The sequence below is a fragment of the Accipiter gentilis genome, chromosome 4 (genome assembly GCF_929443795.1).
Source record: "Accipiter gentilis chromosome 4, bAccGen1.1, whole genome shotgun sequence".
NCBI classification, from domain to species: Eukaryota; Metazoa; Chordata; class Aves; order Accipitriformes; family Accipitridae; genus Astur; species Astur gentilis.
The window spans coordinates 23,939,713-23,950,986 of NC_064883.1; the positions used below are offsets into that span (position 1 = coordinate 23,939,713).

At 47.4% G+C, this 11,274-nt stretch overlaps 1 protein-coding gene across 7 annotated transcripts in view; it reads right to left on the minus strand.

Annotated features, from left to right (window-relative positions):
- Positions 1–9,417, minus strand: part of ADAM22 (ADAM metallopeptidase domain 22) — a 139,991-nt gene extending 130,574 nt beyond the window's left edge. For all 7 annotated transcript variants that reach the window (XM_049798187.1, XM_049798185.1, XM_049798186.1 and 4 more), the window contains exons 1-2: positions 9,328–9,417; positions 8,965–9,134 (exon numbers count right to left, since the gene is read on the minus strand). In XM_049798187.1, the coding sequence (XP_049654144.1) occupies positions 8,965–9,134; positions 9,328–9,385 (228 nt within the window). In that variant the 5' untranslated portion in view covers positions 9,386–9,417. The remainder of the gene's footprint in view (positions 1–8,964; positions 9,135–9,327) is intronic.
- Between the last annotated feature and the right edge of the window lie 1,857 nt (positions 9,418–11,274).

The following is an 11,274-nucleotide window of genomic DNA, read 5'->3' on the forward strand; positions in this document are numbered from 1 at the left end:
AAGGAAAGCTCAACGGATCTAATGGTCAAGAGAACTGAAGGCATTTCCCTCCCCGAAGCAGATGGCGCCTTGAGGTCATTTTTAGCTGCATGTTTTCCAAGCTCTGAATGGAATCAATAACGTTTAGAGAAAGGCACCCTTTTCAGCATCTCTTGTAGGCTTCAGAAACAAAGGAACAGAGTTCTACTACCAGAGGAATCTGCAAAACCCCTCCATTAAGGCCACCTTTATGTTACAAATAAAGTATTCAAACGTAACAAATAGAGTGCACACTAACTTTGCTCCTTTATACAACAAGTACCAGTGGCCAAAACATTTTTCAGCAACACAATGACATATTCCAAACATTTTCAACTGGTCTTACATTTATTTTGTATACAGAAGGAAGCTTACCAAAAGATTAGCTCTCCCCACTGGCAGTAACAAGCACTCTTTGAGACCTAGAGCCTACCAACATGGCTAACTTTTCCCATAAATGGTTCTTGGGCAACAGCAGAAAGTTTACTAACATTCTGTCAGCACCACAGGCTAAGAAGAGCTTGACAAAACTTGCAGACTCTTAGGCATACCAATACATTGCTCAATCAACTCCACAGATAATACCTTTTAAATATGACTCACCCTCTACGTTCAGGTATCAAAGTCCTGTTTAAAAACAAAAAGTGCGAGAAAAGCACATTTCAAAACTCCTTTTCCTCTTTACACAGCCTAGGAGATCACAATGAATCAACATTTTCACTGTATATATTTTCTGAAATAGCTGATGGATTTTTTTCATTCCCACAAAATTTCAGGGGCTGAAATACTCTAAGGAGACATTTCTGGAACAGACCATGTTCCTACATACTGCTATTCTTCTGGGCAATATTTGAGCTGTAAGTCAGGGCTGTAGCCTCCACGCTCACATATATCACACGTTCAGAATCAAGGCCCCATTAAAAGGCATTTACCCACACAAACTTTTTTTAAACCTTGTATTAACATTACATTCTGGAATATGTTTTTTCTAAAGCATGGTCACTTGCTACAGCTTTCTGGTCTGGTAACATTCATTTCACTTAAAAAAAAAAAAAAAAAAAAAAGAAAAAAAAAAGATTGTAGAGTGAATTTGGTGTAGACAGACAATCAGAGCCGGTCAGATTACCAGAGGAATCACCAAATTTCGCTGTCTGATGGCAAATGCCATGCAGCAATGCCGTGCATCTTAGCTTTCTTTACCTGAATCCAATTTTCAAGTTGAACTCCTACCCACTCAACAGTTAAACAGTTCTACATAATTTGCCACTTTCTTTGATTTCCACATAATCACGTCTTTAATTTCAGGTGATGTTGGCTTTCCACTCGAACCTACCCAACCAGCCAGCCCCCACTGTGGAAGTGCACACCACAGCCTGGCAGAACCCATCCTGTCCATCTGCTCAGCAATCCCATGCAGCTCTTCATGGGACTCTTTGCTGCTCAACGCTCACGCAATAATGTTACTGGGAAAAAACATGAGCCTTCCCTCACATAGTCACCCCACTGAAGTATTAAAAAGCTTTCACAGATGTAATCTTCTGTGCGCAAAGCTCTCCTCTGCACTGAACATGCCTCCATCTGGGGAGACTGACGTGGTTCCATGCTTGGCTGTGGCTCAGCACAGCTGCCGCTGCAGAGTTCACCCCTGCAGCAATGATTTCTCCTCCTCAGATTAGTGCAAATATTGCAATGGATTCAGAGGAGTACTACCAGGGAGCACCTGTGGCTATGAAGAGCAAAACTTCATTTGACAGGCCTCTGTGATCCTTTACACGCTCCAAAAGACATCTCCTCAGGACAGCATACCCATACACTACGCAGGAGGCCACCGGCAAGCCAAAGGGAAGAAGATGACTAGAAGGGCTCAGAAGGCTTTCTTCTCTGAAAGTTTTCCATAATCATAGCAAATCTGACGTAGTTTAAATTAAATTAAAGAAGCAAAAACTAGAGAGAAGAGAGACAGGATGGGAGTCACAGTGATTTTTGGAGACATTAAATACACCAGTTTTGGTTAACATACAAGAAGCCAACAATTACACTGTTTCTAGAAAATACAATACTGAAAAAAGATTCTTCAGGGACCAAAAAACTGAAGCATGTAAGTAGATGAATGAGAAAGAGATACTGTGTAGGAAGACACCACAATCCTGTGTCCAAGAGCAGTGGGCTTGATCCTCTGATAGTACTGGACTTCACCCGTCACATCCATAGTTATTGAGACTCAGAAGAGACATGGGCCTCCACTGGCAACCAAATCGTATGACAACAGCCCAGTGAGCTACTTCCCTTGAAACAGAAGGGCAGTCTACCAGGGAAGAGAAGCAGCTTTGGCTCAAACCCATGGGAGCTGAAGACAAGGATCCCCATCCTCTCAAGGGAGAGGAAGCTGGAGGGAGGCAGCTGCAGACAGTGGAAGGACCACAAACCTCAGCTGAGCTGATTTGAGAGAGAAAAGCACTGAGACAACACTAGCCAGAAGGACCCACAATTTAGAGAGCTGAACCTTATCAGGCTTTAGAAGGTTTTACACGGTTTGATTGACCTTTAAGCAGTGTTTGCCAGGATAACTGCAATAATGTTTTAACTAGCAGAGCCCTAAGAAAAGCTCTTAGTCTTGAGTCACTTAAAAGACTGGTATGATTATTGAGGAGACTACAAAAGGGACCTGGAGTACCAGAAGAATGATACAATACCAGATCTATCATAACAGTGTAAAACATACATCCATTATGCTGCTGTGGCAAACGTTTTAGAGTGAATCTTAACTTTGTATGTAGTTCCTCCATAATTCGGGTAAATCTCAGCAAAATTTATCATGACACTCTCTGCAATGCAACACGCTTCTGCATCATGAATGTGTTATAGCAGATCATTAGACACAAAAGGGGTCCCAAAAACAGGTACCCTAAGCGGAACAGTGGCAGGAAGAATAACCAGTGATCCAAAGTGATCCTGTACTCAGGGGCACCAACACAGATCAGAAGTGAACATAGATATACTGACTACCAGAGCTGGAAAGGACTTCTCTATCAGACTCTGCAGTTACTGTGCTGATCATGGCAACGAGCAAATGTTGGGAAAAATACTTTCTATAAGGATCATTACATCTGAGCCTTTAAGATCCCTCATAAGTCTGTTTTATGAGATTAAGCCATAGCTTTTGGGAATATCTCTCTTTTCAGCTCTACCATGGCCAAACAAGAGAAGATATCACAAAACAAAGATTTCCCATGCAGCCCTTTTACCCAGACTAGGATTTTCAAAGGTATCTATGTCTTCTAATCACCCCTCAAAATCTGAGTTCTGATACGATATTTCTGCAACATGAACTCTGAAGCAGCAGCTACCAGAGGTTTTTTTTCGCTTGATGATTTTTTGGACGTATGCATTTACTGTCATAACAAATCTCATTATGAAGTAGGGAAAGACTTTCCCTGAAATGAGCTTGCAAAGAATGATAAACTAGAAATCTGAGATCTTCTTTGCCTACAAAGTACCAAAACACACTATGAATACATATATTTTATAAAAAGGTGTATCTGAAAGTCCCTCCTACACCAGCAATCAAAGGGCACTCCCAATGCCCTTTCATCATGTGGCAATCTACAACAAAGTTTGGCTTTCAGCACTTTTTTCCTCTTCAGGAAGGCAGGACTTGCATCAAGACTATTGACATTTAACTGTCATTCAAGTATTCATAAAATACCGCTAGGTTGGTGAAGTATCTTATCCTTACATGTATACTGCAGAGCTGCATTACATTGAACATATGGTAAAGTATCACACACATTTTGCCTAATGCCTTATAATCCTTAAGGAAAGAGGGAGAAGAGGCAACAAGGCAGGAAGAAAACCAAATCTGGCAGCAAACCAAATGCATATTATTACTCGCTACAGCCTCAGTCCCAGATTAGCCTCCTCCCCCTTTGGTTTTGTGATAGGTTGATCGAAAATTGTGCCTAAGTTTCTCCAAGAGACAGCAGTCATTTGATTAAGTGGGCCGAAAAGAATTTTTTAAATTGTGCAATTTCTTGTGACACTTCGTTTTCCAACAGTCATCATCCATCAGTCCCAAACTCTAGAGCTGTTTTATAAGCCCTCATTTTTTAAACCAAAAAAATTACTGTTTGAGCTACCCAACATGGGAACTTATAACACCAACAGAAGTTGACAGCATCAGAACGGAGAGCAAGAATGTTTAAAAAAAGCCAGCAGTTTCAGAAGCATCTGCAAAGAATAGGGATATCCTGTTCAAAGACTAGAGCAAGAGGCCAAGAAGTCAGAGAATCCAATAGCAAAGACTAGGCAACACCTGAATAACTAATGACGATTTCAACTCCAAGTGCAAGCAGAGCTATGTGAGCTCAGCATGACAGAGCAGAGCTTCTCTCCAATTGATTATTATCAATAGGAAGTTATTTAAGAACTCTGTAAGCCACGCTTCCAAATCAATGTATGGAATTGCATCGTTTGGTCACAAACAATTCAGAAGCGCAGACTGTGGAAGACAAATAAATACTTTGCTGAAAACTACTGAGTCACTCTGGACTACAAACAACATGTACTTCTATCTCCAGACACAGTTCAGTCCTAGAGCCCCTTTCACGCCAGGCTCCCCATAACCAGGTCAGCCCTTTTACTCACTTGGAAGGAATCCAGTGCACCTTCACGACAACTGGCAACAAGCAAGTGAAAAAGAGGCTGAGAAACAGAAGTTGCTGTACTATGAATGTTTTGCACAGACAGCAGAGACAAGTGAATCTATGTCCATAGTAGGTCAGAGAGTCAGGACCTTGTTCCCACTGAAAATCATAGCAAATCTCCCAAATTTCCCTATCGACACCTAGATATATCAAAAACAGATAATGCGGTGAAAGCCACAAGAGGAACAATGTTGTCCATTCGTTTGTGTGTGCAGACCTATAAGCATGACCACAAAGTGCTGGCCTCAAGGAGATTTGGGACCCTTCTCCACTGGCGTTGAGTGGCAGTCTCCAACTAAGAGCAAGATCACTATTAAGTTATGTTTGGGTTGAGAGAAGGCATCTGTTGGGTAAAGGCATGTAGACATCTGGTACTCTAATCTCCAGCTGGAAAATGAATCTTGTCTTCGCAACCAGAACACCTGATCCACTGAAAATTATTAAGAAAAAGGTCCTCCAAATCAGGTGCTGACATAGTGTACAAACTCAAGTTTGTAAAGGCATACTTTGTGCTTGACTTTGCTCTCCTTAACAGGTGGAAGAACAAATGCAAGCAGTGGGGAGGAATGCTCCCACACTCCCACATTTTAATGAAGAACATGCCTGCACAGTATTGAGTAAAGTATTGAGAAACTTGTGATTTCCCATGTGCTTCTTACAATACCGAAACATGGCTCAAGGCATGGAGTTAAAAGGTTCCTTATAAATGTCCACAGTAGGAACTTACTTTCTTTTAAACACAAAAATCTTAGCTTAGCCTTCACTGAATGCCCCTGCCCCTGTTCATCTTCTAATAGGCTTATTTATGCAACAGTAAATTAAGTGTCCATTGATAAGATCCTGGATTGCATTAATGATAATATTAATATTAGCATATTCTCAGATATATCTTATCTTGATTACTCTTTAGATTAAGTGCTGTGCAGCTGCTAATAGGCCCCCTTTGGGGAACTGAGAAATTGAAATACAGGAACGTCACAGATATTGGTAGTGACTCTATTCTGCAGTGGAATTAAAAGCAGAAACCCAAAGTTGCGTGAATTCTCCAATGTCCACTACACACTGTACCTTAAAACATTAATGGCATGAATATAGAACAGCCTACAACATTTGCCTTGCGCTGTGCTCTGAAATCCAGCAACCGTAGACAACTACAACTGCGAGCACGTTGATTTTGTTTCTTAAGCAATTACATTCTGGGTTTCTAGAATGAGTACATAGACTATTTCCTTTACTATTTAATAGTAAAGCATGCATGTAGGTATTTCCTTTACTATTTAATAGTAAAGCACGCATGAAGAGAAGTCACTCAATAGTTATGGCAATGGCCCAAAAAAACCCAAACAAGCAAGCAAAACAAAGGACGTTGCTAGAGAGAAACCTCAACAAATGCTGAAAAAAAAACCATAGATTTTTAGAAATGTGCTAACCATCACTTCCCAGTCACTTCTGCTTTCAATTCCCTTCTTTCACCTCCTTTTCTTGTATTACACTCCTCTGGCTCAACTCCATCATAAGCCTGTTCTGAAACTTCTGATCTGCAAAGACTATGCTTTGCTCCTGCTTTCCGCTGAGCAACCATCTTCATTTCCCTTTGTGCAATTCCAAACTCAGGCTTGCATCCCTCTTGTACCACTTCTGCCCTTTGTGCAGCTAAAGCTTTCATCCAGGAATTAAAGGAATTTGATCCGATTTAATGCGACTTCCTTCTCTCCAGCTTCTCTCTCTCTCTCTCTCTCTCTCTCTCTCCTTTTATCTGTATCCAATTCAAAACACAATTAAATTGTTTTACACTAATTCAACAGCTACAGCCTCGTTGCCTAGTCCTCTGACTGCACCATCCCATTCACATATCTTTGCTTTTCTAGATACAGCTGCTTGTCCATTAGCCATCAGAGATTCTTCTTGAATGCTTTAACCTCCTCCAAGAAGCATCCTCCCTAAACTGATCGACAAGGCCATTAACTTTGGTTTGAAATCTCTATTCAAGACCAGTTTTTCTAACTCTGATACATAGCTGTTCAAAGACAGCAATGGATAGAACAGGGCATGGAGACAGTCAGAGCGTATTTAATCATACAAAAAACTAAAACACATAAAAACTTTATTGATGGAGAGTGCACCTCTGTTCCTGTACCCTTTATATGCTACTGATCCTGGACCATTAACTCTTCAGGGTAGGCATGGCTGTCTCTTCACGTGTGAGCAGAATCCAGCACTCTGCATCTTTACACTGCATGACGTTTGACATTTACCAGCCACCCAAAAACAACGACAAAAATTAAACCAGTTAGTCCATAACTTTGATAAGCATTCTGGCAGAGATAAGGTTGGGGTTTTTTTTATGGGATGCTAGACTTTAAGAGTCAGGATACTAAATAAATTACTCAACTGCAACAGGTACACTATTACTGCAAAAATACCTTCCTCAATGGAGCTTCTACAAAACTGTAGTTAAGCAAAAGCAGCCACGCTGCTGGCCCATTACTGCCGAGCCAATTCAGATCTCCGGGCGAGGGATGCAGTATCCTGCAATTAGGATGTCACCATGCCCTGCGCGAGAAGCACAGAAAATCGGTTTGGCCTGCTTCTGCCTCATAATTTTCCTCCTCCAAATCAGCTCCTGCATCCTTCAGTGGGTAACAACGATCCGATACCATGGGAGAAGCTGGGGATATTTTAAGGAGCAGAGGGAAACTTCTTGATCAGGAGCAAAAGTTGTTGTTGCAGGCAGAGCTTTACGAATGTAAGCTCAGTTTAGCCTGCAGACTGTTGTGAAAGAAATGCATTTAACCCTTTTTAACCCACTAGTGTTACTTCTTTTCTGGTTGGAGTAATGTTAATACTGACAACTTAACTAAATGAGGATGACTCGAAAACGTTTTACAAGCACAAGATTTGGTGAATAGAACTTGAGACATTCAGAAAAACAAAACCCATTAACTAATGGTTTGTTCTGTAAGACTGGCATTTGAATCCTAATACTAGATCCGAATGCACCTATTGCTACTTTCTAAACAGACGTATCACAAAGTGTTTGAACTTGTGAGCGTCCAAGGGTCTTCAAAAAATCCTGAAATGCTGAGAGGATTTTTGTTTTCTTTTTTTAAGCAAAGCACCCATTTTGAAACTTTTAGAATCCTGTTTTATTGTACTGTGAATATGGCCTTCACATCTGAAAAATCTTTACATAGAATAAGTTATATTGAGAGCCAAATACATATGCTATGAAGAGACTGTTTATTATTTAACTACACAAAAAGAATGCAAGCTGTCAGTGCTTATGCTTTGCAGATTATAAAAAAGAAATCCGAGACAATTTTTTTTCAGCTATTTTGCTTCTTAAATGGACAGCAGTCGATTGGAAAAGGAGGAAACGGGGCCTGCAACTCATCTCGGATGTCTGCAGTTACCTCAAACGCAGAAATTTTTTACGCTCTTCATCCATAATAGCATAGACTCAATGTTTTTTTCCCTTCAGGTCTAACAGCCACGTACCGTCTCAAATACGATGCTTAGCGATCAAGATAAAAATCACTGTATTTTAATGCAAGCCGGGGTAGCTGTTTGTTAAAAGCTGTAGGGACTGGCCTTCCTAGAAGAGAAACCTGAAAACATACCCCAGTTTGGGTAGTCGTACGTAAGTTAAACTGCGACGTTAAGTTCGCGTTGTATTTGAGGCAACCCCCTCCCAATTCCCCACCTCCCTTTTTAAAAACGCATCCGAGTCCGCAGAACACAAACCCACCCTGCCCACACTTCAGCCAGCAGCGGCGACTAAGCTGCAGCTTAATTCCCCTCCAGCTGTCGCAAAGGCACCGCAACTTTCATTCGGGGGCTGCCCAAGCCCCCCCGGCAGCCGCAGGCAGCGGGCTCTGCCTGCCCGGAGCACCCGCTGACGGCCGGGGGAGGGCATCGGCAGGCGCGGGGACCATCTTAACCCATCTGGGCGCTGCTGCAGCAGGGCTGGCGAACCCCAGCGGTCCCTCGGGAAAACGAGCCCCGCGTCTCGCCCAGCAACGCTTCAAAATAGACCTTCTCCTTCAGCGCTGAAAACACACTTGGGGGAGGGCTGCGGGTGACACACCGCACCGCCGCCTCTGCTGCCTTCGCGGAGGGGGCCCCTCGCCCGTCCTCGTCGTCGTCGTCGTCCTCGTCCTCCCCCCGCGCAGCCCACCGGGGCTGCCGGCCCGCGGCGGCAGGTGCCCGGGGCCGCCCGCGGCTCCCCCCGCCCGGCGCCTACCTGCGTCCGCGCCGCGCCGCTCCGCACCCGGGTGCTCAGCGCCGGCCGCCGCGCCCCGCCGCCGCCCTCGCCGCCGGAGACCAGCCGCAGGGGCCTGATGCTCTCTCGCTCCGCGAAGCGGCTCTCGCCCCGCCGCCCCGCTGTCGCCGCCGCCGCCGGCCCGGCGCCTCCTGGGCAAGGGGAGAGGCACCCGTCACCCGGCTGCGCCCCTCGCCCCCCGGCGCGCAGGCTGGAGCGGGGGCTCCCTTCCCGCGGGGCTCCGCAGCGGCCCTCGGCGCAGCATCCCCCCCCCCCCCCCCCTTCCCTTCCTCCCCGCCGCCCCCGCCCCAAGCGCGGCGGCGCTGCCCCGCGGCCGCGACTCACCTGGGGCAGCGGGCAGGGCGCAGAGCGCCAGGGAGAGGAGGCAGGCGGCCGCCCGCATGGCGTTGCCCGCCGCCGTCCGCCGCCCCGGCTTCCGCCGCCGTGCGCCGCCGGCTCCGCGCCTGCACGGGCGAGGGAGGGAGGGAAGGTGGGGGGGCTGCTGCGGGGCCGCGGCTGCCGCGGGGCCCGGGCTGCCGAGCTCCGCCCCGCCGCCGCGCCGAGCCCCCTGCGAGGGAAGGAGATGGCGAGAGCCGGCGAGGTTCCCCGCAGAGCCCGCTTGGAAGAGGGAAGTGCTGGGAAATGTAGTCGTTCGCCAGGGAGTGAGGGGCCGGTGCGAGAGCGGCGGGGAAGCCCCGGGGCCGGCGGAGCGCCCGCCCCGCGGAGCAGCCGCGGTACCGCACCGGGCCGGGCCGAAGGGAACCGCCGCTGCAAAAGCGGCGGCCGCTTGCCCGCCCGCCGCGGCGGCTGACGGCGGTGCCGCTGGCGGGGGGGGGGGGGGGGGGGGGGGGGGGGGGCAGCCGGGCAGATTTCCCTCCCCACCTGCTCGGACCGCCCCCGCCCCCCGCTGAGGGAGTCCTGCCCTCAGCCCCTCTGCCCTCCCCTCCGTGCCCCTCCTCGGTGCCCTTTTCTCCTCCTCTCTTAAATTTCCCTTCCTGCCCCGCTTTCTCCACGGGACCAACGCTCAAAGAGAGTTAGTTGAGAAGGAAGGGCTGCGACGCAGGATCGTTCATTTCGAGTTACGACACGCTCTCCTGGGCTAAGCAAGAGGCAAAAGCGAGGCCAAAGCAGGAGGCAGAGGTGCCGAGGAGCCCCCACCATGTCCGTCCCCCCAAAACGCCGAGGATTATCCTCCCTCAGCAGAGGGACGGCTGCATCTGCAACCCAATTCTACACCCCCACCTACCGGGAAGCCGAGGGCAGCGGTCCTGCCTGTCAGCACCGTGCGTCTCACCTTTCCTAACTACGTGTCTTTCTGAAAATGGGACAAGAGCGGCGGTCGCCCGAGGGACCCCTTCCCCCACCGTTCTCCCAAGCGGCGGTAGGAAGGGCTGACTGCCGCGGCACGGGGTTGAGGTGAGTCGGGGGAGGAGGAGGAGGAGGAGGAGGAGGAGGAGGAGGAGGAGGAATGCCAGAGCAGCACAGCGGCAGGTGCAGCTCGATGCCGACCCACGGAAGAGAGTTCGAGGTCACACTACCCGCGGCGGCGAGGTTTCACGCCAGTTGCCAGCACGTAATGAAGGAGAAGGTGGCATCGCGGTAAATGGCGCTGGAAGCTGCTGCTCATTGTAGCCTGGAAGATGAAAAGAGCAACAACAACAACATCTTTGTTTTCATAATCTTGAAACCACTATGCAGATCAATATTAATTGCATTGCTTGCACCGGCAACAGCCAGGACAGCTGACACCTCCATTTCTGCTCTTAGGAGCATTTCAGCCCGCCGGGCTGACTCCGGGCACGGCCATCAGCAGCCGCTGCCTGCCCTGGGGAGCCACCCGCCGGGGGAGGTCGGGGCTCCTGGCCTGATTTTTCTGTAGGTCTCGCCTTACTTACACACATCAGCTCATTAAGGGAAGCAATGAGAGAGTAAGTGGAGGAAATCCAGGTTCTCACCGTTTGTTTCCAGGATATGAAAAAACAGACAAAATGACAGTTCGACAAGCTGGGGATGGGAGCAAGACGGGCATTTTAAGGGCACAGTACTGCATCTGGAAATATATAGATCAACTTTGTGCAGAAAGTGGCTAGCAAGTTTTGCTCTGTCCTGCTTACACTGCAGTCGTACACTACAGGCAAGACAGAGTACTACCTCAAAGCATCCATTAAATCCTTGAGCGGTTCCTGAAACAGTGCACAATTAGCTTACAGAACTCTGCTGCGAGGTATCGAAAGGACCATGGGTGAAGTGGGTAAAGAAAATGAGAAAGTGCTATTTATAGGGAGAAAAATC